This window comes from Pholis gunnellus, assembly GCF_910591455.1.
Source record: "Pholis gunnellus genome assembly, chromosome: 10".
Taxonomy (NCBI): Eukaryota; Metazoa; Chordata; class Actinopteri; order Perciformes; family Pholidae; genus Pholis; species Pholis gunnellus.
The window spans coordinates 7,981,158-8,009,156 of record NC_136537.1 but is presented as its reverse complement, the minus strand read 5'-3'; the positions used below and the strand labels follow the sequence as shown (position 1 = coordinate 8,009,156).

The window sequence follows — 27,999 nt, the reverse complement described above, 5'->3', positions numbered from 1 at the left end:
GTGGTGGCCATAAAACCATGGACCCCTAACTCGGTTTTGTGTGTCTGTGTTTGGGTCCCGTCTCGGGGCAGGCCAGCTGCAGGACTCTCTCTCTCTCTCTCTCTCTCTCTCTCTCTCTCTCTCTCTCTCTCCCCTCCTCAGCCTCTCAGTGCTATCAGGTTGCCTCTCCTCCTCCTTCAGCCCATTACACAGGCCTCTTTATGCTGCTGCTAAAAGCTGCTCATGTTCAAACACTCCTGGGAAAAGCTCCTTAAAAACACGTCAGGAAGAGAGGCCCTGTCTGGTAAAATATTAATAGGAAGTTAATTGGTTGTTAATGGACTGGTGCTTGGGTAGGAATGGCCCTCCATTAGAAGGGCCACAGAAACGGCCCATTCAGGGGTGTCATCTTACCACCTCTTTGCGCTCTTAATTGTTTTCCGGTCACTGTAGCCGCGAGTTGCGGTAACCTGGTGTTAAAGACATCATCGCCGGGGTTTCATGTCGGGTCCTGCGAGAAGTATTGAGCCGCGATGCCGACCACGGTTCCACGGGAGCGGGAATATTGCGTGTCAGTGTTCGGTTACTTCGATGTTTTTGTTTTATTTTTGTGCGTTTTTCATTCTCGCACATCCTGAGTCACGTTGGAACCGTCTCCCGTGAAGTCTTTCCTTAATCTCCACATGAGGAAATAGTTTCAACTTTTTGTTGTTTGTGGTCGGTGTGTTTGTGCTTTCTGCGGTCACCGTTACCCGACAGGGGAAAAATCCCTCTTCTGCTAGAGTAGGCATGTAATATTGATGCAGAGCAGACTCTTGAGAAAACACAGATATCAAATGGAAGCCAAACTTAAGTTCAAATGTCGACATCAACGCATACATTTTTGATCATTGCAAACCGAACGAGACGACCGTTCCCTTTTCAAGGGGGAGCCACGGGGGCATGTGTATAGCGGGGGAATATATTTAGAAATAAGTGATATTTTAGCGTGCCCTTCAAACCCAACGTTGTTTGGCTCCAATTCATTTACGAGAGGGGGGACAAAATACTTGTTGAAAGAGGTTGTTCAGGAAATGGGAGTCAAAATGGCGGCAGAGGTTACCCAGACAGGCAGGCTGGCTTTTAAATGCACCCTGTAAAAATAAACCGGCTCTCAGAAAGATAGGCCGTTTCCTCTTCAGCCCGACTGTACAGATGTGATATTTTTCTATAAATAAGATTTTTAAAAAATGTTGATATTTTTCATTATATTCTCAAAAGAATGTTTTATTTCCAATTGATCTGTCAAGAGTTTCACTAGAGTCCCTAACTATGCCTCTGATTGCAACACACCCTTTATTGACTTGTCCCCTTCCACGCCACGACCTCCCCTTGCGTGACTCAAGACCATTTAACGGTAACCTCGTTCCAACATTGCGCGGATCCGTGTCCAATAACATTACGAAGCAAACGTCGATGGATCCAACAGATGTTGTGCATCTCTACTACTGCTGATGCCGATCCGACAGCGGCCGCTAGATGGCAGTAAAGCACAGGCGGCCGGGTTTCTGGTGTCAAGGGCTGCAGACATTGGGCCGATTCCTGCAGGATACATGGGATGGAAATAAATCAGCCGGGGCCTCCTCGTTTCACTGTGACATGCTCTCCGGATTCCTGCTGTGATCTATTACCTGGCTCAGGATAACCCTGAGGGGGGGAAAGACTTGTCTGTCAGATGTTTTCTAAAAAAAAAAAAAAAGGGCCCGTCTGCCCACTTGGCTGCGTAGCCGACTGAAATACATCTCACCAGGTGGAGAAACATTTGTACCACCCCAAGCATGCTGCAATACGACCGAGTGCATTCCCCGTCAACTCTGCCCCCTCCCATTATTGTTTCAAACAAACAGAGACACACTCATGCTTCACTTCTTTTTATTATTACATGATGAGCTGTCACGCGTAGCAATAAAGTGAGCGGATTCTTGGCTGGACGGAAAAAAAGGCCAGAAGCTACAATGAGTGCGTGATGACACACAACGCAACAAAGCACTTGGGAAGGACACTGATGACACACAACGCAACAAAGCACTTGGGAAGGACACTTTTTAAGAAACTGTAGAAAAGTTACAACAGTATGAAACGTTCCTTCTGGACAATAAATTGCACTTGACTAATATTTAGCATTCAAAAAAACAAGCAAAAACAAAAAGAATTCGCCAATAGTTAGTTGACACGTGAGTCATACAAGTATTTCGGACAATCATTTTCTTCAGTGTGACCTCTTTGATTCATTCATAAATATACATTTTGGAATTGGCATTGATGCAGTCATTTTGCAGTTTAAAAGCGCGTTTTTTTTTGTTTTTGTGAACCACTAAAACGATTAGTCGGCTATTATTCCCATCGATTAGAATGAGAGCGACGTCTTCGTATTCAGGCGAGACAGCTTCGTGTCTGAGCATGCACGCCTGCAAACCCTTTTTATTAGCTGTCAATCAACTGCGCTCATCTCAGGTGCACACAATAACATTCATTGTTAAGAAGCTAGTGCAAATGTCATACCACTGCGCACACTCACACAAGCCACGGCAATGTGAACTCTGCAAACTCTCTCTCGCTACCCGGCTCCGCCTCCTGAAATAAAATCTAGCACGTTGTGAGTTAAATGTGAAGACGACTACATGCCAGGCGGTTCATGAGCCTGTGTATAGGAATGCATGCTGTGTTTTTTAAAATCAGCTCCAGAAAAACATGTGCTGTGTGTGTGTGTGCGTGCGCGATACAGATAGCAGGCAGTAAGAAGAACAAAGTGGATGCAGTTAGATGTTGGAAGAATGTGCTTTATGCCCTTTCGTAGCTTTCACTGTGCTCCACTGCCCCCCCCCCCCCCCCCCCCCCCCCCCCCCCCCCCCCCTCCTCCTCTCGAAAATCTCAAACCCTCTCTAGCTCACCAAAGATGCCGGCGTTCGAGCGGCACATTAGGACAAACACAGAGGCGCTCCCTTTTTTTTAGGCGGTGTTGTGGAAAAGGATGGGCTTGACCATGCCCGACAGGATCTTGGGCACATGGACGCTGACAATCTCGGAGATCATCTCCGGGAAGTTGACGGCCGTCTGGAGGGACTGAGCTCGGATGAACAGATCGTAGGTGAACTGGTGCAACTTCCTCACGATCTGAGAAAACAGCAGGAAGGAGAAAGATGCTTATTAGCCACAAAGATGTAACGCAGACATTCGTGTGGGGGGGGGGGGGGACAAAGCCTGCGGATTTAAGAGGAAACGGCAAAGGACATTGAAGCCCGTCTTTTGACACGAGCTTTGGGAGGCGATTTAAAAAGATGACACTCATCGCGACGCTCTAAGCCCCAAAGTCGAGAGGAAAAGTCTCGATCAACTCCGCTTTTCTGCCTAAAGGGCCCCCGCTAGATGATCCCCGGCTGCCCCTCGAGCTCGTGCGGCGTTAGCAGACGTGAGATGTGAGTGGGACACTGACAAAGCTGAGCCTCCTGAGAGTCAAACTCCACAGTGAAAGACGTGCTGCTGAAAACGGCTGCAGCTCGGCTCTCTTTGGGAGGAAACTTTCCAGCTCCTCTGGTCACGCCCCAACCACCGATGTCACCGAGGAGGGTTTTTTTTTTTTTTTAACTTGCATAATTCTTACCCAATTAGTGTTAAAAGTTCTAGTAGCGCTAAGGCGCAAAAGCAGTCGATCTACCCCCTCTAGTGGTCGCATCCCTACCAACAGTCTTTTGTTCATATCTCCATTAATAACAACGTTTCTAAAAAGTAGTTCAAATCCATGGAAGCACAGTTTGGGGAATAACAAATGAGTCTCAAATGATGCTTTCTTTCAGGTTTTACTGACTTTTATTTAGGCTACATCTGTGCATGAAGCAGGGTGATGCCGCACTGCATTTGGGAAATCAGCTTTCTCTGTAAAAGCCACAATTCAGTGGAACACGCTGCCTGACGATGTGAGGAGCTGCTGCTCTATCAGCACTTTCAAAACCAACTTACAAAGTCTGTTAAAAGCTGCTCCGCTCTGTACTCGCTGACCTTGAATCTTACGGTCTTTACGACTTGCTTTTATCTGACAAACCTACATTTATGATGTGCTATTGTGTCTGTACCCCGTACTGTTTGTTGTTGCGCTTTCCTTGTTTTGACCTGCCCAGGGTCTACAGGTGTGAATGAGCTTAAAGCTATAATCTGGTACGGTGCATCAAATGGGGACATTTATGTTTTTAAACTGTACATGGTCCCTTTTAAATAGATAGATAGATAGATGGATGGATGGATGGATGGATGGATAGATAGATAGATAGATAGGTGTGAACATGTTTATCTATGTACAAAATGTCATAAAGTCTTTGTGACTTTAGGCTCTTTAAAGCACTTCAGACACAGGAGTTTGTAAAGTGTTAATTGTCTCCAGCAGCTGAATAACAGAAGAGTACATTATTAACTCTCTCGTTCTCAAAGACAACACTTGGTTAATCTTTCTCCTTTTCTTTCAGTGATTTAGTTTTGCTCTGGATTTTTATTTAGAACAAATTAAAATTCGGTCCTTCCCTCTTCAAAATAATCGGTTCAGAGATCACATGCTGGCACTCTAGAGCAGTTTGTGGCCGTTTTTAAAGCAGCATTTTCTCCTCCTGGTCGGTTCATGGTGCACGTCAGCAGCATTGTTTGCATCTGCAGATATGACCTGCTTTGCAGCTGCTGCTGCTAGGTTTCCTGTCAATACAGCAGGCAGGCTGGTGTGGGAGGGCACTCCGCCTGTACTAAATGAAGTTGACTGGGACTACATTTAGGGTGCCAGACTACGTGCGTCAATTCCTTATGGGGCTCGGTGGTTATTATTAATGTGGCAATGCTACCACTAGAGGGTGACTCATCATTTTCCCCTCCTGATGTGCAACCAGTGGAGAGAAGCCCAAAGCAGTCACATGACCCTTTGGTATGTGTTTAACCCTGGTGGATTGCTGGGGATTTGGGCACAAACTGGCGATGTACCCCGGGTTGAGAAGGCATTACCGTTGTCTGTATGATATCACAGTGTGTGTAGGTCCGTCTGTAACTGCACTGAAAGAGATGGCTACTTTGGATTTGAAATGCAATTACTGATTCAGAGTCAGCCAGCCATGACATGACAAAACTATTCTCCACGCGGCCTAGTTAGTTAGTCATTTGGTGCACTTTGCACTATTTTCTGCTCGAGCGGTAGTGCTCAGACGCCAACTAAATTTGCATTTATGTAATAGTTCACAAAGTCACAGCATGGTGTGTGTGTGTGTGTGTGTGTGTGTGTGTGTGTGTGTGTGTGTGTGTTTTTTTTTCCATATATATGAGGGAGAATTGTGTCCATTACCGACTGGAGGGAGTCCAGCAGCTGCGTGAGCTGAAACAGTCGCTGCGTGCGGGTGGTCTCTCCGCAGTGGCTGGCCAAGCGGTCCAGCTCGTTGATGTAGGAGGTCCGCAGTTCATCAAAACGACGCTGGTTCTTCAGGCCCTCCACTGGCACTGTGAGCACAAAGAGCCGGCACACGACAATAACTCTCCAAGACTTTATCCATCCCATCAATTCTCTGAAGTACGGCTGAACTCTATTATGGTCATATTTCACTTGCAGAGTTGACATTCAACGTATTACTTCAGACGCGTATCCCCCCCCCTCACACACACACACACACACACACACACACACACCACACCGGGAGGACTCACTGATGCTGAAGAGGACCAGGGCCTTCATGCAGAGGAACTCCTCCTGAGTGACCTTCAGCATGCAGAACCTTTGGGAGAGCAGCTTCATCCTCATACAGTGTTCATACATACTGGACACTTCCATCCGTTGGCTGTGAGGAGGAGGAGGAGGAGGAGGGGAAAAGAAAACACTGTGAGAGGAGAAGTAGGAGCACGGGGTAGTGGAGGAGTTTCAAGGAAAGAGCGGGTCAGGCAGAGAGAAATAGAGAAAGGACGAAGACAATTAATGGAGGCAGACGTGAAAAAGAGGGGGGGGGGGAAGCAGCAGAGGTTAGAAGAAATGAGTGAGCTGGGTAATGGAAAAAGAGAACGACAGAGAGGCAGAGAAAAATGAGGGTCAGCAACGAGGGCAGGCGTAACCATTACCATGCAGGTCAGAGGCAGCCCGGCAGAGTGACAGAGGTCTAATGCAGACGGAATGAGTGTTTTTTGCTAATGTCGCGCAAAACTCCAGCCGAGTGAAAGCGGCTCTGAAGGCCAGCGGCTGGCTTTGGCATTCAGAGCGGCACCCTGCTTCAACACCGAGAACAATTTACTGATAAGAGGCGGTGGATTTGCTTCACGAACTCTGCGTTAAGTTCTAAGTACAAATAAAAGACAAAAGACAGGAGTTGAGGTGTCAGAATCATTTTTTTTTTTTTTCCAAAGAAGCTGGAGGAGGTTGAGGTGTGAATCGAAACTTGTTGAATAAAAACAAGAAATGACTCGATGCCGTTGCGGTTCTTGGGGACTGATTGTTTCGTGAAGATGAAATGGAATAAATCATCTGAGGCGATCCCTCTGCGGCCACGTACAGCAGACGCAAAATAAATGGTGAAAGCAGAACAAAATTGTTTATTTTATATATAACAGAAATCTTCCTCTGAAGCTCGTATTCCACTGGGCCGTTACTTCCAGTCGCGGTGAGATGTGAAATCTCATGATATTCCAACAAACCAAATGTCACTATGATTATCTCGGCTGTTCAGACCCGAACAAACCTCCTTTGTTTGAGAAACGGGGGAACTTCTCCCCCCCTTTTTTCAATTCAAACCCAATATTAGAACTCTTGGTTTGGAGTGTAAAGTGAGTGCTTTCCGTTACTTACTCATTGAAAACCAGGTCTGGAGCGAAGTAGAGCAGGGAGCTGTTGGTGAGAGTGTAGGACCTCCATCCCAAAGCGAACACCATCACCCCCATCCATGACAACTGAATCACTGACATCTGGTCGTCTACGTGCATGTCACGGAAACCTGTTAGAAAACACGTTTTAAATAACACAAGTGGGTAGAACAGATGTGAAGACTTCAGGCTAATAACAAGGAATACCACAGTGTGGATACATTGTTGGCTTTTTCCAGCCTGCCACTCTTGGCTTGAATGTGAACATATCCCCCTCTAGTGGCTAATACACAAACTCAAACTGGGGACATTCAACTGGCATAAAAATCCTGGCACTGCCCGTTATCTCGAGAGCAAGAGGACGAGGCCCTTGCACAATGACAACAGATGTTACATCAGACATAGACAGACATAGACATAGACATAGACTTTTCCTCGCTGGCTGTCGAGCTCGTCTGTGTAATTACTGTGTACTTAATTTCACTTGTTTGCATACATGAAACCTGACCACTGTGTTCAACCAATGCGAAGAACTTAGGAACAGTGGGCTGATGTGAAGCACCAGGGGCGCAACATGTCCCGCTCAAGGACGCTTCGATGTGCGGACATCCGGGGATGTCTGGGGATCAAACCGCCAACCTCATGATTAAAGGACGATCGATCTGAGCCACAGCCGCCATTAAGCGACTGAGCGACTATCCAATCTCTAGCTCAACAGGACACACGGCTGACCTTGTAGTGTTTTTTGTTTTGTTTTTTTTGGCTTGGCCTCACACAAAGCACATGGTTTGTCTGGCATGTACGCCGAGCCCAAAACAATTCATCCGCACGCACCTTGGCCCCGGGCTGAGTTTACCTGGTATCGCCTTGGCCCAACGCACCACGGTTACCAGCTGTCTCTCCCCCAGCTCGTTGAGGCTGGTGAGCAAGGACACGGGGCTGTCTGGCTGCGCGTGGTCGTGTCCCGCGTTGACCACGGCCGGCTCGATGGCCTGCAGGACGCTGAGCAGGGAGAGGCATGAGTGCGGGGCCGGGGGGATGCCTAGAGCCAGGGCCTGGGATGCTGCTCGAGACACACACACACACACACACATACGAATAGTTTAAAAAGAAAATATTGCTACATATTTGATGGACTATGTTCGGCATTGAGTTGGCGTGACACTGGAGCTTATGGCACACCGATCCTCACTTTGAGCCATGACAGCTGCACATCCTGGCTCCAAGATTAGGTCTCTCCTGCTGGCCCTTTCACCTCTTTCACCGGGCCCCAGCTCCTCCTCTCCGCTCCTCGCCTGCCCAGTTCCCTTCAGCCTGCGACCTAGAACCCACCACAGACGAGCAGAACACATGAGGGCAAAAACAAAAGCGGCTAAGACGCTTCCATTGCTCCTTGTTTTGTCTGATTTATTACACAACAGATAGCTGGGGGAAAAAAATCTGGAAAAGAACTGGAACGAAATAGTATAAACGAGGCTAATACTGAAATGACTGTCAGCTACTGGAGCTGTTCCTTATCATAGCCACGTGGACGCTGGCCAAGAAAGTGCTCTTTTGGCTTTTGCAGAAATGGATTTGTTCCACTGCAGTTAAGCTAGAACATTTGATTAGTATGTTCTGATCCAATGCGTGTAGGTTTTCTAACCGCCCTGACCCCATTTTTCCAAATACACACCACGCATACTTTCCTCTCCCGGTCTCTCGCTCTGATCTTCTCGTTAGTCCCTCACCTTTAAGGCTCATTCCTGACATGAAGCATCTCTTCAAGCGGCACGAGGCGCAGTTTTTCCTCCTCAGCTTGTCGATGGTGCAGTCGTTCCGGCTGGCACACAGGTGGTTCTGCTTACCTGGTGGTACAGGAAAAAGCCCCCGAGTGGGTGGGTAAGGGGGGTAGGTGGGTGGGTATTAGGGCAGCAAGCTGAAAATTGTCTCGGCTTCCGCTCAAGGAAAAGATATGTGGGTGTTTACTGATAACAAGCAAGTCAACCTCATGCCAGGTCACTGTGCCCTGCTTGCAAAGAGTGGGCGTGAGAAATTAAATCAGCAGTTGAGTCATTTTGTGTGTGTATCGTGCGTTTGTTTTTGTCACACCCACCTGCGGCGGCCCTCTTGAAGAATACTTTGCAGCTCCCACAGGTGACGGCTCCATAGTGACAGCCGGAGGCATCATCCCCGCACACCTGGCACACTCGCCTGTCTGAAAGGTACACACCTGGAAACAAATCGTCATGCCTGGACGCACACACACACACACACACACACAGAAATATAAATGAATTGGGCTACTTTTAAAGGCTTCCAAAGCGGGCAGATACTACACAGTTATAGATTTTCATCTCAGACGGCAACAATAAGGGAGACGGGCATAACAAAAAGCTCTGAAGTCACTATGTCCTCAGAGGGTGTTATGACATTTGGGGTTCCAATTCCCTAAATCTAATTCCAATTACAGTAGGAGATGTCTCTGTTCCAGGACTGACAATACAACAACACATGAAGTTGTCCTCCATCCGAAGCACAGAGCAGGTGCTGTATCTCTTGTTTATAGTGAGACTGATATATTACGTGGTATTAGTGGGAAGTTAGGGATAGGGTGAACTTTGATGCTGAAACACAAACTTGACCAAGGATGTGCGGCTGTTGAATGCAATTGAATGCGGAGAGGCGCAGCTGGACTTGGTTTCGACGTCGAAAATGGTGATACAGAATATCATGTTTACTGCATTTGTTTTATTTGCCTTGTAGGAAGTGCAATAATAATAATATCAAGATATTAGAAGGACAGTGCAGTGTTAAAGTAATATAATGGATTTAATACAGCATTAACACTTTAAATAAATAAATAAAAAAACGACCAAATCCAACAAGGCCAGACTCTGCATTTGTATTACTAATTAAATAAATATGCGACTAAATTAAATGGACGGAAAGAATGTAGCTCTTAACAGGGCGGCCCTCCTGACTTGATGCCAATGTAAACCAAGTCAGAGCAAATCATTCAAATCTGTTTTTGCTTTATTTTATTTTATTTTATACCTGAAACTGCGATCAGAGCAATCCATCCAAACTGAAGGTTCGGTCTTGATGGCGGACGAAGTGAGCTGCTCTTGAGGAATCGCACTCTGGTAACTTCCCACATGTCCGTACCCTTGGGCCATCGCCGCTCGCACGCCACCGCTGCCACCGTGCTCACCCTTGTTGAACCAGATGCAGTGACATTCCTGTCTGGATCCGAGAGACGCTTGCCCGCAATTACAGTATTTACACAACACATCATGCCCGCCGGATCCACCTCTCTCCGGCTCGGATCGGCTGCTGTACGCGCGCCACACACCCGGCATGTCCCTGTATAGGTTTGGACCGGCGGAGTACACAGAGTATGGTCTGTCCAACTGAGAGGGTCCGGGCAGATCCGCCGTCGGGCTCAAGAACAAGTTGGATTCCTTGCAGACATATCTGGATATCGCCAAGTTGCGCGCCTCGCTTTGCGCGCTGCCCGCGTCGCCCGACCGGAGCAGATCCATGCAGCTCACCTGCGCAACGCCGTGGCACACTTCTCCAAAGTCGTCTTCGTCCCTCGGGTCGGCGCCGCTCAGCAGGAGCCGGCTGCCCTCCGGGTCCACAATTCGGGGTCCTAACTCCGGCGCCCTCCTCCGGGAACCGTTCTCCGCGGCCGGGTCGAAGTCTGCCAAGGCGCCGCCGGAGCACGGTTGCATGCTGTTGAGCGGAGAATACACCGAGTCCAAACCCAATGATACTGACACGGCTTTGCTGAGCTCTGCAGTGGTCGCGCACGCACAGGTGTCCGCCGTGTTCAGCCGATCCCAGTGATTCATTATTAAAGAGCTCTCCTCCAAGTCGGACAAGCTCAAAAGGTGAAAGGCCATCCCCGACTCGCGACCGTTTCAAAGCAGTGCGCGGTGAACAAGTATCACAACACTCTACTCTGAGAGACTCCCGTCATATGCTTCGGCGGAGATGAAATTCCGAGCTGTCGACGACGTAGGGACGTCCCGTCTGACTCCGCTCCGCGAATGAAGGACCGGATAACTTTTGCTTTCTTTCTCTTCTTCTTCTTTTTTTTTTTTTTTTTAAACAGTCAAAGTAACCGGTTTCATCGCCTGTAGCGCCAACGAACAACTTGTGAGTAACGACTTGAACTCTCTAACTTGACTTTGTACTCTGGCGTGTTGACAAGTCTCGCGAGAGCAGCCAGCTGGATTAAAAATGTGACAGGCTACGGCTCTCGTCAACACACGAGAGCTGCCACGTCCGTTCAGAATATGACTATTCCAGTTCATTTGGGACTTAAACAATACTTTTGTTCGGCTATAGAGGCTTTTTTTGTACCCGGTGGCTGAATTCACAAAACATGGTAATTGTTGTTGGATAAAATACATATTGTCCCACACAAGAACTGACTTTTGAGAGAAATCCATTTTCTATTAATTTAGGCACGGTGCCTTCTGTTATGTAGTAACAGGCAGTGATGGGAGCCGGGGGGGGGGGGGGGGGGGGGGGGGTTATGCAAGCTACATCAGTGGCAATGTAATGTTTTCATTTCCTGTGTATTTGTATTGGATGGACATTGAGGTTGATAATTAATCTGATGGCAGCTTTTGAACGGTTTGCCGCCTTATCAGGCCCAGTTAAGGGCACGCGTCCTCCTTCACATGGACAAACAAGCACATCCAGTGTATTGTGTTTCAGTGTATTTTTTTTATTTATGCAATGAGAAAAAACCTTTCGATGGAAGTATTTTAAATATCATCTCTCTCATTAATCAACGTCTAACATTTTCATCAGTTGGCATGATTATAATACGAAGGACAACAGCAAACCTTTTCATAAATGACAGCATAGATGATGGTTCAAGTGGACTGTGAATGTTTTTTTCTTTTTTCTATGTAATTGTAATGTAGTTATTGAACAGTTGTGACTTGTTTCCTGATAAAATGACATTAAAATCATGGACATTAAAAGCGGCAACAGTATAATTTGCTGTCATATTCAGCCCGTTATGTCAGGTTAATTTTCGACCTATGCAATCATCTGCACCTACATGCTTCTACAATCTCTCGATGTGTAATATTTCATCGTCTATCCTTCAGTCTGAGTGGGCCTGTATAGCAGCCCCTCTCACATGGACTCAAATTCATCAATGCGTTGTTTGGTGTTGCCCTGACGAATCTGACGCAGGGTCTTGTATTTGTCACGGCCCGCCTTCACATTCTCGGCGTGGATCAGGTCATTGGGGGTCTTTTTGCTCTCGTCTACGGCTCCAGCCAGCTCAATGCTCAGGAACTGAAAGAGAACACAAAAACACACAGTGAATAAGATCCCCTTTCCTCAAAATCTTTAGGAGACCATTCAAAAGCCCTGCCCCTCTCCTGGGACCCCTGTACTCCACTCAATCCCCATCTGAAAACACGCTATTGTGCATAGTTATTAAGTCCAGGTTTGTGTTGAGTCCTCTACGCAGTACCATATCTTGTTTGGGCTGTGAGATAGAGACCAATGTTATTTAATTTGTTACAGCCCTGGGTCTGGATGAGATTTGCGAATTGAATGAAACCAATAGAATGACAATGTTTTATTATGCAGAGTGCACTTAGTTCTGGTTGATACAGTCTGTGGTGGCAATTAAGCTGCCATATTTAGAGAGTCAAAACCTCTAAATGACTGTCTGTACAGACGGCACAGAGAATGTACAAAAACACTTTCAAAATCTACAGCAACAAAAATGTGATTTCCAAACCACAAACTCCGAGACCTGGGAGAAGGAAGTGGCATCCACCACACAGCTGAGTAATGTTAAGCTTAAAGCACACGTCGCTCCACACAGGTTCTACTTGAAAGTTACTTTCAAAATGACTATTAGCTAGCGGCTCTGAAGCTGTACTAAAGCACAGCCGTGCTTTGAGCGAAATGCTTATGTCAGCATATACTGACATGCTCACAGTGATAACGCAGTCATACTGATGTTTAGCAGTTCATATTTATCAGGTTAATTTAGCCGGTTAGCATGCTAACATTTGGAAAATAGGACTAAACACAATGTGCGCCCGAGGACAGGGGAATTCCATTCTTTTTGTATGTCTGTCTGTATTTATTTGTAAACCAAAGAATTTCAATTTCGAGCTGATGTGGCCAGATGAAAAGTCAGAGGATTAAAGCATATATCTAATATTTGTCAAGATATTACTCAAAATCAAATATATCAACCTCCTGGTGGCACTAGAGGAAGAAAAAAAAGATATACAAAAAAAAGCCAGGTGCTCACCAAAGCCAGTGGGGCTCATCCTCTGGGGACCATGAATGCCTGCACAACATGTCTACACACTCTGAAACGCTCCAGGACAGCCCAGGGACTGCTAATCTCTATCTGCCCATGACCTCTGACTCGACGGTGACCGAGAGAACAGAAAAAAACCCAGGGAATTTGATAGCGTTCACTTCACTTTACCTTGAGGTTTTTCTGCAGCCGCTGGTTCTTCTGGGCCTCCGTTACTCTTTCCTCCTCACTGCGATCTCGGACCGTGCCCGGAGAAGTCAGCTCGGCGCTCGCCTCGGCACTGCTCTCGTCCGTCTCGTCGTGCTCGTGCATAGGAGGGTGGACCGAGTCCTGGATGTTGACACCCATGAGTTTAGTCTTCAGCTCCTCTTTGGTTCGCTCCAAATCAGCTTCGACCACCGTGGCCTGTCAACACACACCAAGCGCTGTTGCTGTGGATGGATGTTCAACTGCAAGGAGCCTGCTAGCTTTCCTCCAGGTTGAATCCCTTTTTTTTTTGCGCGTTCTCTGACACCGCCCCTTTTTTAGAATTTTGTTTTTGTTTTTGTTCTTTGGTCAATCCTTTTTTTCTTAGCTGATACTGCCCCAGTATCCTCCATACCTACAAATTACAACGTAATCCTTTTTAATTGGCTGACGTACAACTCCCTGTCAAACCTTGCCTTTGGAAATGTAAACATAGGAAGCCTTGAATTATAGCGTCTGATGTTGCGGGGAATCAGACCCGATGGCGATACTTTTTTCCTATTATGGTGGACCCGCCCTACTCTGCCTTTTGATTGACTTACCCTGATATTCTTACCTTGCTAATCTAGAGTAGAGCGGGTCATGCCTTTGCCAGAGGAGGTTTTGTAGTTTAGCGATCGGTTTTAAGAATAACTATATGGAAATAGCCTGTCTTCTCAATGGTGGTCCCGTTTGCTTATATAGATCATATAGAAGAATCGGTATTAAATTGAGACTGATTCATAATCGGATAAAAACTCCTTGTAGTAACTTTGATAAATTATATTTATAACGCATAAACTACGATGACATATTTTGTTTTGGGTAACCTGGCCACCACCAGTTGAATCCCAAGTGAAGATATTTTCGTACAGCGCTCCCTAATGAAGGTCCTCTGTGACTTAAGGGGTTTCCTAGCATTGCGTGCATCAGTCTCCGTTGGTCATAAGGTGGAAATAGTGTGGCGACTGCTAGTTCAGTATAGCACTTCTTATTAATAGACAAAGATTTGCATATACTTTTGGTTAATCTTTTTGTGAAATTTGTATGTACATTTAATAGTTTGTTTTAACCAACTATGGCATCACAGGGCTGAGGCTTGCTACCTGTGACAATGAAGTGACACCCATAAAGTTCATACAATCACAATTTGAAAGTCTACTGATAAACTACTCTGTGGATCGGCGCCTTGCGTCTGCTTCGCCCGGGCCTAAAGCTAAGACGTGTCAGACATCCCTTTTTGCTCATGTTTGATTCATCCTTTATCTGTCTCTCTGTCTCTCTCGTGGTTCTTTCATTAATTCTCACCCTTTCCTGCCATCTATTCGCCTCCTCGTCCTTTTTCTTCTTGGCGTCTTCCAGCTGGGAGATCTTAGAGGTAAGCTCTGCCAGCTCAGTGGCCTATACACACGCACACAAATGGGGAAGAGAGTTAAGAGTGCTCCTGATCTGAGGTCATTGTGCTCCGCCTGTGTGTGTCGGTGTGTGTTAAGAGAGTACATGTCCGTGCGTGTCTGTGCCTGCACTTAGGTGTTATGCGGTAAATGGCCTTGCTTTTCAGTCAGCTAGAAATAGGAATGATTTGAAGTATACAATCAAGCTGAATTTGTGAATCAATACCTTAGTTTCTAGCTTAAAGGTGGACTTGATCAATATATGTAAATATACCATAATGAGTTCTTGATCATGGAAATAAAGTAAATTGGAATGATCCCTTTCCAGCTGTTTTTTTTTTTTTCTCACTTTTAAGGTTTGGAAAGAATCCACTTTATCATTTAATCGATTCAAGTGGAATTGAATTAAACCCAGTATGCAGGTGTGTGTTTTTTTTTTTTCTTTTACCAGACTTTCCTGGCTCTTGATCTGGCTTTCAGACTGGTACAGCAGGGCTGCTTTCGCTTCCACTGCAGCTCTGCGGTCTTTGTCCAGCCGCTCAGCCTCCTCCTGAGCAATTGTCCTCTCCTTCTCTAACTCAAGAGCCCTGCGAGTCTGCTCCTCCAGCTCTGAAACACAAATGCACCCGTGCGCCAAAAAAAAAAGAAAAATCATCCTACACATATACCCAGATATAGGCCCACATAGTATATGCTTCATAGAGATCCTAAAATCACAAATATGCCAATGCACTGCATGCTTCTTTTGATGTTCTTCAACAGAAAAAAAATAAAACTCAAGTTTGAGGAACATTTGTATTCAGAAAGTTGTCAGACCATCTTGAGCTCTCTTTGTCTGCTCTTCAATCTGTCTCAATCTCCCCATCAGCTCCATGGTCTCACGAGCAATCTTCTCTGTTTCCTTTTCAGCATTTTCTCGCTTTTTTTTCTCACTCTCGAGCAGAGCCCTGACAGGAGAATTGTGCATAAATACACAAATGAAAAAAAAAGAAACCTCGATCCCCTGACAGTTCTTTCTTAAAGCAGAGAGAACACATTTTTGTATGAAATAAGCCTCCTTCCTCACCTCTCTATCTGCCTCTTGTTCTTCTCCTCCCTGGCCTGGGCCTTCATCTGCTGCACCTCGATGGTGTCAGGTTTACGTCTGCGCATGTACAGGTCGTGATTCCCCATACACAGTGCCAGGATTCGTTTGTTGATGCGAAGACGGGGTACGTAGAAAACAAAGTCCTTTTAACACAAAAATCAGCATTCAGTGATTTATGACACGTCATCAGAGCTGTTTTACAGTTAAGAATGGGTTTATGTCCTTAAGGGGTTTGCTTTTGTTTGGGGAAATTAACTTTCAGCTTTCCTGAAGTCTGCGCATGCAGGCAAACTGAAGTGCGAGGCTAAATTCATGTTTGTGAGTGAGATCGAGCAGCAGCTGCTGTCATTAAACTAATTGTAATTTATGCATTTGCAAAATTGGTAATTTCCCCAGTAACAAGGATAATATGACATTCTCTCGCATCTATAGTCACAGCTAAATAAATATGAATAGGCATATCTCTGAAGAATTTCTTGTAGGATAGTTGGGGAAAAATGTTTCATGAAAATTGCTAATGCTAAAATAATGAGTAGTATGTGTTAAACCCTAAGCACTGGCGAAAGGAGCAGCTATTTAATCCCATCCACAAATACCCATGATTTGAGTTTGGCTAAAATAAGCTCACAGATCAACATACCTGCACAAAGTCTGACTCTATGCAGAAAAAATAGCTAGTTTCCCGCTAACTAAACCTCCCGTCAGTGTGGCCAGTGCTGCATTTCACGTAATGACATGCCTCAAAGAATTTGTAGCTGCTGCAGATTAATCACTGCCAATAATAATCTCTTTTTGCATACCGGAGCTTTCTTGTCGATTGGTTTGATGAGAAACTTCTTGTCATTGAAGGAAATGTTTCTGATCTCACTCCAGGGGAAGCCAATCTTTGGGGTCATCCTGTAAAATATTGGTATGTTTTACCACATTAGTTAACAGAGGCTATCATGTTTTTTTTTACACATGGTCAATACATAATTACGACACTCTGAGGAAAAAAAGGTCGGTTCTTGGAGGCTGTACTTTTGGCACAGTGGAGCTCTGAGCTGAATGCTAACTTCAACATGCTAACAGTGATGATGCACATTAGCGGAATCTATGCATGTTCACCATCTTAGTTTGGTATGTTAGCATGCACAATGTAGATGTGTTTTTCAGTCTGTAGGGGATCTTTAAGGGATCACCAAAGTCATTAGGGTTCATCCTCAGGGGACCATGGATAACTGTATCGTATTTTGTATCAATCCATTCAATAATTCGTTGCGATACTTAAAAGAAATTGAAAGAAAGAGAGGAAAAAGGCAGCCTCATTGTGATGCTAGACAGAAGGTCAGGGGCTCAACACAGTGGGTAGTAGTTGTCCTCTGGGGACCATGAATGAAGTAGCATATATTGATTCACAACAAGCTTGTCAGAGGCATTTTGAAACGGCAGCCTACTTGTCCTTCTTGTCGTAGATGTTCAGCCCCAGTGCGTCCACTCCCAACCACAGGTCTGATCCTTTCTTGTTCTTGATGTTGAAGTAGTTCACCCCGTACATCTCCAGATCCTGGGCTATCTTGAGGTACTCCACCATGGCGTCTTCTCTGTGGTGTGGAGTAATTTAATGAGCTACAGAACACCTGCTTACAAAAAAAGAATGACGCATGAATGGCTTTTGATGAAGACTGCAGTACCTCAGCAGCCCCTTGTGCTCTTGATGCCACACCTGGATTCTTTCCTCCCACTGATTTATATTCAGCTTGTGCTGCTCCAAAACCCTGGTTTTATCAGCAAAGAGGACACACCGGTTAGAATTCAGAGCGGCTGAAACTAGAATTCAGTTGAACTTTGCCTAACACTCATAACCATAGGACTCAGTGCCTCTGTGGCAGCAGCTTCTCTCTTGCGAGGTATCCTGATACGTGATAGTCTTTCCTGTAGTCTCCTTGTTTGACCTGAACCGCATACGAGGCCAAGAGCACCGCAGTCTCGGGTGGACAGTAGATATCATCATTTAAGATGCATTCTTTTACCTAAAACACAAGAAAAAGACTGAAAGATCTGCTTCAACACACAACTCCCTTATGGTTTATGATGCTGTACGTATCGTACACAATGGTGTTAATGTTGATGCAACTTACAGAGGGAGAAACCCTGTGTGTTCTGGTGTTAATTCAGTACAGCTGGACCCTCTTTTGTGTGCATGTACTCCCTTAATGGAAGACCCCCGAGGGTTAATGGGATCTGCATGAGTCATCACGCTGGTCGTTAAAGGTTTAGTGTTTTGTTTTGATTGAGATTCCTTACTTGTCTCATGCATCTGCTGGGTGCACTTGCATGAGACAGCCTTCATTACATTGCCATATCCACTTTTTCCAGATTCTTAATGCACTTTCAATTGATTCCTATTGTTGTTTTAATATGAATTTGCGCTCCTTTTAGCATACATCAAGCGTAAAAGAGTGGGTCTTTGATCCATACACATACAATTCTAATCATAAAATGAATTACGGTGATTAGGACAGTCCATCTTTTCCATCCCATGTTTCAGGGTCGCGCATTTTCCTCATAAAAGCAATGTGCTTGTGCTCGTCTCCAACCTGCAGAAAGAAGAGGCGCTGCGTCGCCTCCTGGATCAGTTCATCCGTGACATCCTCGGGGTAAAACTTGGCCCTGAACTTAATCAACAAAGGGTTGTCTCTCTTCACATCTTGAGCCGTGACCTGGGGGATCGGCATCCCACAGCAGAGGGATGCCGGAATGAAGACATACGTACTAATTAGCCTCAATAGGGTAACAGTAGCATAACCATAAGCATGATTACATCTCCATTTAGAATTCAGATGTCGGGGGAGTCGAGCTATGCCATCTAGGGGATGTAAAGTTCAAACACAGACATTCTCCTCACCCTCTTGTTGAGCTTGAGCCAGGTGGAGAAGCCTTTGCTGTCCTGATACTGGAGGCCAAAGAACCAGGTCTCCCTCAGCCCGATCGTCTTCACTATCTAAACGTACCAATAAGTAGCACAATCACACACCTGCCTGTCAAAGCACCTGTTTGATTGTAATGCACAGTGTACCTGGTCGAAAAGCTGTTTGCCAGTTGTGCTGGGCAGGATGGCAAACTCCAGCTCAGCGTCCATGGTTGTAACTCTGACATTTATCTGCCGGGAGAAAAACAGTCACACACTAAGCCACAGGAGGACAAAGATCCCTGCTGCTCTTTCATCTGAGTCACTTGGAGAAGCATCAAGGAGCATGCAGAACATCAGCTGGGTATAAAAAAAAGAAGTTTGTTCTTTGAAACAATGCTACATTTCTTGGTTGTTTGACTGAAAAATGACCAAAAAGAGTGTTCCTTACATTCTTCTGTTCAACCAGGAGCATCCAATCGCAAGACGTTGGTGGGGACTACAATCACAAAATGAAGCCCACAGTATGTTTTAGACTTAACTGAGAACACGGGGTTCATTCCATGATGCATGAAGTATTAACGACGAGGTCAAAAACAATGACATCCATTTAAGGTCAATCTTGCGCGTTAGTGTCAAACCACATACACATATCTGCAGTTGTTGAGACTGATTTGTACAATAGGAAGAAAAAAAAGAAGCAGAACGGAGAAGTGGATGGTTTCATTACTCACAAACTGTGCTGAGATTAGTCAAACAAGGCAGGCTTTCATTAGTGCCCCTAATAACGATCACAATAATAGAAACAACAATAATGTACATCTGTTCTAAGCCTGGCTGATCATCCTCTGGAGACTGACTGCGTCAATGAATATTCATTAAAACAAGAAGAGAATTTCTCGGCTTTGGTTTTCCTCTAGATAATGTGACAAAACACAATAAATCCAGGGACAACAAACGCGACCAATTAGAAACATCTGGCAGCTGGGCCTGATATCGTCACACGGTTTCCACTAAGAATTCTCTCTTAAGGTTGAAAGCTACGTGCCGATGCCTCCTGGAAGCCTTTAAATACCACAGCAGGCTCACAAACTCCAGTCAAACCGCTACGGTTGCACTACAACCACTGCACATACGAAACACGGTGAAAATGAAGTTAATATAAAATGAAGGGTTGCAACTTACCGTTGACATTTGTACTTTTTTAATCTGTAGCCGAAACCCTTCTTCAGAGAGGTGCTTGAAGTAGCCTTTTCTCTGCGGAGTCATATGAAACTGCTTGCAATACCTACAAGGATTATTTTGGAATGAGAATGGACCATTGTATTGCTCCCAAGTAGGCTGCTTCTCTCTGAGTTAATCCAATGGTCAGCCTGGGGCCCACATGTTTTTAGAGAGGCAGCCTTCATCTACTTTGGAGACTTTTCCTCTTAAATTGATTGGGTGTTGACTTGAGTATCATTTGTGTACAACCATGACACGATCTTCGTCTCCCAAACTTTTTTACAGAGGTACACAGATTAGGAGTAGGCCTAACTCAGTAGCACCTGGTGTTCCAGTGGCAGTTATCGGTCGAGTTAATGTTTTAAGCGCAAGTTATGGCGTACAGTGATTTTTAGGGTTAGTGTGGTTGCGGTTTGTAGGCCAGTTGCTAACTGCTCAACAACAGCGTGTGATAGCTACCAGGGCTGTACTGTTAAATGTATCATTTTATTTAATTGTTTTCCTGTCCCTCCAACTATTCAGAAATCTGCTGTAAATGTAACTTGTCAATTTAATGTTACAGTTCATGCTCACGTGGAGTCGCTTCCGTGTATGAGACGGTTGAATGAGGGAGGGATAAGTTACTTAGTACTTCACTTTAGACAGGGAGCTCGTGCGGTGCCCACTCATCACACGTAGCCGCTGTTTCACGTTTGCGGGCGCGTGCTCGTTTGCGCGCTCACACCGTCCATTGTGTTTTTATCAACAAGGAGACCACCGTGGCCTTACGGGTAAACTGAACTGGCCAGCTTGAACGGCAGACAATTGACTGCGGAACCATGTCGGACGAACAAGAAATAATGTGCAAGTTGGAAAACATCCTGGAAATACGGTGAGACTGTGGAATGAAAGCAGCCGTTGTCAGAGGTTTGACTCGCATTGATAAACGTTATCTTGGCTAACGTTAGCCGGGCCAACGGTGAGCCCCCTTGACTTGGCTTTTGTTACTGAGCTAGCTAATATTAGCCAGTCTGCTGCGAACCCCTGTCTTTAATGGGCTTTTGCTATTCTAGCTGTAGCTCGTCTCCGACCGGGGTGTTTGGGGAAACAATCACCACAGGCTGAATACGAAACATGGACACAAAGAAGCCGGAGTTAAAGTGTATATTTGGCCCATACATGTGTCAACATTCCAGATGTGTATCAACAAAATGCCAGATGTGCGGTGCTAATTATTTCTGTGGCTAAGCTAGCAGCTTAGCTAGCAGGCTTATCGGTCTGTCATTATCTCTATAAACACCGGTGGCAGAATGGTGTTTGTCTGCCCCGATGTCTTCTTAGTAACTGCGAGGCAGATGTGCATAACTAGTAACATTAATCCATGCACATAATACATTAATTTATGGCTGAAGTAATTCTGCTTTATATCAATGCATAAATGACGTCTGTGAAGTGATTAATAATTTTGTACAAATTCAAAGCACTGCATGGCAGATGGGGACAAATAATCATGTCGGTGTTTTAGATCTTGCTGTTTTTGTTTGTGTCTGTGAGGGAAAGGGCCTAACAGCTGGTCTCTGTTGTCTGTGCCATGGTCTGCAGGAACAAGACGGTCCAGATGCAGAAGATCAAGTCTCGTCTCAAGACCGAGTTTGATGCTCTGGAGTCTGAGGAGAAGCACCTGAAGGAGTACAAGCAAGAGATGGATCTGCTTCTGCAGGAGAAAATGGCACACGTGGAGGAGCTGCGGCTCATCCACGCAGACATCAATGTGGTGAGCGAGTCCTACATTCAGACGAGTGCAAGTTAGCAACAGCCCTGCGAATAGCAATGCTAGATCGACAACGCATGGTAAAGATATAGTGAATGCACTTTCAGTCCCTGTGTTATTTTCAGTGTGGAACGTGTAATGACCGGGTACGACCATGACCAGCTTCTACAGAGCGTATTACCTGTGTCTTTCTCAAATACCCACTCCTGTCCTCCTCAGATGGAGAGCACCATTAAGCAGTCGGAGAATGACCTGAATAAGCTGCTAGAAACTACTCGGCGCCTGCATGATGAGTACAAACCTCTGAAGGAGCACGTTGACGCCCTCAGGATGACTTTAGGCCTCCACAGACTCCCCAACCTGAACGAAGAAGAGGAGAAGCTCTCCCTGGAGTCAGTATTCACACACAAACAAACATACACTAAAATGCATGCAAGGTACAGTGGAATTATTTTGAATAATAGTGTTTACAGCTATGTTTTAGGTCTCATAACATTTCCCTGTTAACATAGTGGATTTACAGCTGATTATTTGCCCCTTCAGACATGTGTATGAAACACGTAGGCATAGGAGGAACATGGTTTTTTTTAAACTTAATTTCCATTGTGCTTTTTCACATATGAACAGTCAAATCACATAATTCACAAACACAAAGTCCAGTCAATTTGAAATACTGTCTTTATCACATTTGAGTATATTGGTTACACAAAGAACAATGGTCCAAGAATGGAGGCTTGTAGTACACCACGGTCCCATAGAGGCGTCAGTATTACATTAGGATTGGTTCATAATACACATACAATAATTGAGCGTTGATCATGCGAGTGTGAACGGTACATGACTAGTGTTTTGTGAATTCTTCAAAACTTGATTTTTACAAGTTTACTAGATTATAATCTCAATAACATTTACACGTCAGTAGCAACATCATTTGCATCGTTGATGTTACCATGACTCAGTGGTTCAGTGCATGAGCCAAATTTGTCCCTTTTTTTTCTCTCCAGCCTGAATTAAGTAAACAGCAGAGAAATCATCCGGTTTCTGACTTCAGATAAAAATGCACTTTGACCACAGTAACAAGTCCAACATTGTGCAATAGAACACACGTAATCCCAAACAGGATTATAAATAGTGTTTTACAGACAGTTCTGTTGGGTGGTGAGGGACAGAGATGCATCAAGTTCAAGTCCAGGTCGAGTCTCTTATTGTTGTAATGAATGTTCTGTCGTCCGCCGCATGCCGTCCAGTCTGCGTAGATCGCTGAGATTGAAGTATACACGTATTTTCTGTTCGTTGTGGAACTGTGGCGGGATGTGAGCAGAGCTACTAGCGCTCTGTCGTGAGTGTCGGTACAGACGGAGCTCCCCACGAGGAGGTGAACGTTATGGTGAGACGGGTGCGATGTCATATTGGGAAGAATGTGATTTTAAATTTGAGGTGGCTGGATTACATCTTTTACAATTACAAAGGTGCTTATGAAATAGCTTCAGACAGATGTGGCACAGATGATGAGGTGTACTCGGGGTACGGAACCTAAAATGAAAACGCCTTTAAAGGAAATATTATTTTTGAATGGGACATGATCTTCTGGTCATCAGTGGTCCGGAGGAACCCAGATGTGATTTTTGGGGTTCTGATTTTCACAGATTTCAATCTTTTTCTTCTTCACTTATTATGGGATGTTGAGCTGGCTTTCGTCGCCCCGGTGTAAACTATTGACAGCTAGATCCTTTGATTATCTCAAGGTAGTCAGACATTCATTTGATCTCAGGCGCCATGCTTTGAACACAGGCGTTGTGTTTGGGTTCGGGCCGGCTGACGTGGCCAAAATCCTCCACTTCAATATCGCTCATTTCATATCTTTATAACGACATATATCACAAAATAGCATGTTTTCTAGTAATTCAATAATTACATTGTCTATATAAAAAAAAACGACCATATGGTAAAGCCTATTTTTGTATACTCCCGTGTGAATTATATACTTATAAATATTAGTATTGAGCGCGAGTATTTTCGCATTTTATTAAGAACTTTATTGCAGCATGAATACAACAGTTTCTAGTGAAATTATAGAGGGAAAAAACACACACGGACGACGCCTACATGCATGCACCCAAATACAGAGGACAAATAAGCTGATTTAACTGAGTTTGATGAGGTCAAAAGGCCCAAACACTCTGCTTTAACTCACAGTCTTTGATGTGTGGAGGACATCTGATTCATTTCAGGCTCACGGATCCGAGGGTCTCTTTACCTCTTGTCAGCCTATTCAGAAATTCACCTCAAGATTCTGGTGTGTTCAGGAACTGCTGAGCAATAAATCCATTCAATCTTCAGGATGTCCCCGCTTTGGGGACGGACAGACTCCCACAGAGAGCAGTCGGACATCCATCACCAGACGGAGACATAGAGCCGGTGTGCCTGGAATGATTCGGTTGATTAGGTCCCTTTACTCACGGGTACCACTGGGAGTTTCAACATGTGTTGTTATTTCTGCTTTTGGTTAGCGGGGATGTAAATTGTCTTTACAAATGAAAACGCCTACACCGTGAGAGAGTTTGCTTTGGAACTGCTCCGCGCGCTGACCGCATTGTTTGGCCGGCCCGGGCGCCTCCGTTTGGCCGTGTTCGGCTGTGAGCGCTCGGAGGATGAGTTCATGTGGCCAGGTGGTAGGCGTCGCTCTTCTCCTTTTCTCGGCGGTGTGTGCGCCTCGATTTACGAGATACTTCGAAAGTTCCGACTCTGCGTTGCCCTTCGGTGCTTTCCCTTAGTAGACAGAGCTCATCGCAGAGAGAGAGAGATTCATGGCTTGATATGTGGGAGATTTAAAAACTAACACAAAGTGAGTTAGCAGTGACAACACGCCACAGGCCTGGGGAGAGGGGGAGAGGGGGAGAGGGGGGGGGGGGGGGGGGGTGACTCAAGTGTTATTGCTGTTAATTAATGTTCTGTTTGTTGGGGCTTTGGTGGATCATGCTTACAAGAAATACGTGTGTTCTGTTAGCGCTCTTCTCCATCGCAGGCCTATTTTGAGAGAAACCAGAGAGCCTAAAGAAACGGGATATCACTTCTTTTTTTTTTTGGTATTTTGAAAATGGGCCAGTGAGGCACAAAGTCCAAGGCCACATTTCTTTCCCAGCCCTCCGCACTCACGGACACGCTCGCATGCAAGCAGACAAGCAGCCTCGCGATGAAAGTACTTTTGCTCCGAGTCGTTCGCACAAAGAGGATGTGTGAGGTTGACTATACTGTTTCTTCCATTTTAGCCTCCTTTTTATATCTGGGTTTTGCCACTTCCTCATGCCTTGATACACAGAGTAGATGGCATAATCTCAACTGTGATATGATTCATACGCTCCAAAGTAAGCTAGCCAGGTTTCTCTTCTTCTTCTTCTTCTTGGAAACAGCTACTTTGAGAAGCAGAAAGCCGAGTGGCAGAAGGAGCCGCATGAGCCCGCCATTCCAGAATCCCTCGCTGCCGCTGCAGCAGCAGCACAGCAGCTCCAGGTTTCCAGGAAGCAAGACGCACGTCAGACGGCCACCTTCAGACAGCAACCCCCACCTATGAAGGTATGAATGGCTGTTGACTGGTCTGAGCGCCAAACAAAGCAGCTGCTCAGTCAATAAATCATAGTTAATTAGGCTGCACTTTGTAGTTTCTTTCTCAGTTATGAAACAGCCCTAGGAATGTCCCAGATGTAATCAGCTCCCAGTTGTGCCATGAACAGAACAAACAGACTCGGGCACCACCCTAAAGTTCAATAATGAAAAGAACAAGCTAAGACGGACGCGCCCAAAAACATCACCTGACAAAGATGCTCATCTCTTCAGCACGGCAGGAGAGACATGATGTGAATTAATGGTTCTAAACTCTCCCCCCCTCTCTCTCCCTCTCTCTCCAGGCTTGCCTGTCCTGCCACCAGCAGATCCACCGTAATGCTCCCATCTGCCCGCTGTGCAAGGCCAAGAGCCGCTCCCGCAACCCGAAGAAGCCCAAGAGGAAGCCCGACGAGTAGATCCCACTTCACCTTCAGCCTCGGTCGGCTTCAAAGGGACCTGGTCCAACACACTGATCTGGGATCAGCCCTGTACATCCCCAGTGTATGGCTGAAATCACGGATCTGTGCTTCAGGACAATGTCCACAGTCCCCACTTTAACAAATTGTCTTAGTACCTTTTTTCATAAACCGTCAACTGAAATGAATGCAGAACGTGTGTAATGTCCTCATGTTGTTTGGTTTTGATCAGTGCTTTGGGTGTTTATATGTAATTGTACGACTTCGATAGTAGGTTTACTAGCCCCTAACCACGTAACTGCAATAATGCAAAAAGGAGCTTGATAAAATGTCTAAATCATTTTGCCCATGTTGCTACCGTTTGTTTGTTTTTTGCCTTAGATATTGTACTGTACTTTCAATTTTATTTTTTTTTGCAATGCATGCGTGCCTCCATGGCTGTCTGTCGTGTATTTCTTTGTGCCAGTATAAAAAAAATTGGATAATATTTAATTGAAGTTCAATAAAACACATTGTTGTTTTAATGTTTACAGTGTTCAAGTGACCACAGACGGGAGAAGAAGAAGAAGAACAAGGCCTCTCATTAGCTCTGAATAGTGTTGTGTGTTTAACTTTAATACAGTGATAACAATAAATGGCTGTTTTGTACTATCCTTGTGAGTCTTTTTTTTTTTTTTCACACTCAAAACAAAGGCTAGACTTTTGTTTCTGTTAGCGGTGTGAACATAAACACAGCTGTAGCTGCAGCATATGGATTAGTGTTTATTGGGGGTTGACTCCAGCACAACATTGTCCTTTTCACTGTGTTAATGCGGTGCCCATCATGCCTGCAGCTATCTGTCTGAAAAAGGACAGCGAGGTCTTTCGAAATGAGTTCCTGTTGCTTTTTTTTTTGTCAGGGTAACCCCTCATTTCATCTGTTGCCAAGGCAACTCCCCGTGCCTTAGTGGTTGCTAAGGCAACCCTAGGTCGCTGTGACCCGCGCACACCGCCACCAAGTAGTTCCTCCCAAATCCAGTGCGCGACATGGAAGGGCTCTGAGAGACACTCCCCCAAGGTCCACAGAACACAATATTATAGTTTTTCCTGTGAATTCGACCGATTCACAGGAATAACTATAATATTGTATAATATAAGTTGTCAGTTAGAGACTAGTGCGAGTTTGAAACCTTCACTTGCTGCGCAGATCAAGTGTGTGTATGTGTGTGTGTGTGAGTGTGCGTGTTTAGTCTGCCCTTCAGTGTTTGGAGCTGCAGTTGTGTCTTCTTCCTCCTGATAAAACTTCTCAAGGCCAGAGAAGCCTGTTCCTGCTCTCACACACACACACACACACGCTACAGACAGCGTGATCATGAAGCTCCACCTCTGCAGCCTGCACACACACGCGCACACACTCATGGCAGATGACGCGCCTGACCCTTCTCATCTCCTCCTTGAAAGTTTAGAGCCTCCGCGTTGAGATGAGTTGAAGTGGGACGGTCCGGACTCCGGGACCTTGACATTTGAGCGTGTGGGAGGTTCCTATCCGTCTCTCGTGCCGTACAGTCTGGCAGAGGGAGGTTACATTTTCCGCGATCCCTAAACTCGTCCCCGGGGACATCTCGTCTCCCTCCCTCTGGCTCCTTTGCGCTTGTTTCCTCTCTCCTCTCTCCTCTCTCCTTCTCCCCAGAGCGCAGCTGTTTGTTACAGACACGAGAAAATCATTCTTCAGCAGAAGTTTCTATGAAGTATATAATCTGCATACCATTATTTTCTCTGTGTATGTAATATTTTAGTTATTGTGGATTCTTTACTGTTTTATTATTATTACTTATTGACTTATTTATAATACTTAGTTGCTTTTACTATGTCTCTTGTTTGCACTGTCCACTATGCTGCTATAACCCTGTGCATTTCCCCACTGCGGGACTAATAAAGGATTATCTTATTTTATCAACCAACAATAACGTTTTTTTAGTGACGTAACGTTAAACTGCAAATTAAAGCCCTTTCTTTTATTGGGGGGGGGGGGGGGGGGGGTGAATTCCAGTATCGAAACCACCAGACGTTTGGAAGTGAAACATTAACCGACTTTAACCTCGAAGCAAAGTTCATTGACGGGCCTGCTCTCTGTCTGCACGCCCTCTTCTTTTCGTGTTGAAACAGCCGCACGTCCTGCCATCAGCGAACTACTCGCGCCACCTGGTGATCGACGCGCGCACAGGAAGGCACTTTTAAATGGAACGCAGTGTAATTCATTTATTTGTGTACTTATTGAAAGATGACTTTATTTGTATTGATTGCATGTAAG

At 45.3% G+C, this 27,999-nt stretch overlaps 3 protein-coding genes across 4 annotated transcripts; 1 reads left to right on the top strand and 2 right to left on the bottom strand.

Annotated features, from left to right (window-relative positions):
- Positions 1-2,864: 2,864 nt before the first annotated feature.
- On the bottom strand, positions 2,865-11,170 carry LOC306701830 (progesterone receptor-like). Its single transcript, XM_079167248.1, has 9 exons — positions 9,862-11,170; positions 8,921-9,057; positions 8,556-8,672; positions 8,018-8,146; positions 7,682-7,888; positions 6,812-6,956; positions 5,686-5,816; positions 5,330-5,481; positions 2,865-3,132 (listed from the first exon to the last, which is right to left on the bottom strand). Exons 1-9 carry the CDS (start codon positions 10,710-10,712, stop codon positions 2,968-2,970), a joined length of 2,034 nt encoding a protein of 677 aa, XP_079023374.1. The 5' UTR covers positions 10,713-11,170; the 3' UTR covers positions 2,865-2,967.
- A 370-nt stretch (positions 11,171-11,540) lies between these two features.
- LOC306701855 (moesin-like) lies at positions 11,541-19,985 on the bottom strand (the record flags this gene model as incomplete). Of its 2 annotated transcripts, XM_079167279.1 has the most annotated exons (15): positions 11,541-12,129; positions 13,292-13,525; positions 14,654-14,746; positions 15,188-15,348; positions 15,556-15,686; positions 15,806-15,969; positions 16,627-16,723; positions 17,263-17,409; positions 17,500-17,583; positions 17,687-17,838; positions 18,406-18,528; positions 18,714-18,809; positions 18,885-18,968; positions 19,168-19,215; positions 19,902-19,985. In XM_079167279.1, 15 exons carry the CDS (start codon positions 19,983-19,985, stop codon positions 11,965-11,967), a joined length of 1,863 nt encoding a protein of 620 aa, XP_079023405.1. In that variant the 3' UTR covers positions 11,541-11,964. The 2 variants fall into 2 exon arrangements, with proteins under 2 accessions (XP_079023405.1, XP_079023406.1); XM_079167280.1 differs by lacking the exon at positions 19,168-19,215.
- A 556-nt stretch (positions 19,986-20,541) lies between these two features.
- zc4h2 (zinc finger, C4H2 domain containing) lies at positions 20,542-26,362 on the top strand. Its single transcript, XM_079167028.1, has 5 exons — positions 20,542-20,811; positions 21,522-21,693; positions 21,910-22,082; positions 25,101-25,263; positions 25,596-26,362. The coding sequence occupies exons 1-5, from the start codon at positions 20,759-20,761 to the stop codon at positions 25,707-25,709; spliced, it is 675 nt and encodes a 224-aa protein (XP_079023154.1). The 5' UTR covers positions 20,542-20,758; the 3' UTR covers positions 25,710-26,362.
- The last annotated feature ends 1,637 nt before the right edge of the window (positions 26,363-27,999 follow it).

What these genes read in the sequence shown, in the direction of transcription:
- zc4h2 (XM_079167028.1), top strand. Translation starts at nt 20,759, where the DNA reads ATGTCGGACGAACAAGAAATAATGTGCAAGTTGGAAAACATCCTGGAA. An exon ending in GAGGAGAAGCTCTCCCTGGA is followed by an intron (nt 22,083 to 25,100) that starts GTCAGTATTCAC and finishes TCTTGGAAACAG; the next exon opens with CTACTTTGAGAAGCAGAAAG. An exon ending in AGCAACCCCCACCTATGAAG is followed by an intron (nt 25,264 to 25,595) that starts GTATGAATGGCT and finishes CTCTCTCTCCAG; the next exon opens with GCTTGCCTGTCCTGCCACCA.
- LOC306701830 (XM_079167248.1), bottom strand. Translation starts at nt 10,712, where the DNA reads ATGGCCTTTCACCTTTTGAGCTTGTCCGACTTGGAGGAGAGCTCTTTA. An exon ending in TGCTCTGATCGCAGTTTCAG is followed by an intron (nt 9,058 to 9,861) that starts GTATAAAATAAA and finishes GTGTGCGTCCAG; the next exon opens with GCATGACGATTTGTTTCCAG. An exon ending in TGCTGGACTCCCTCCAGTCG is followed by an intron (nt 3,133 to 5,329) that starts GTAATGGACACA and finishes CTGTTTTCTCAG; the next exon opens with ATCGTGAGGAAGTTGCACCA.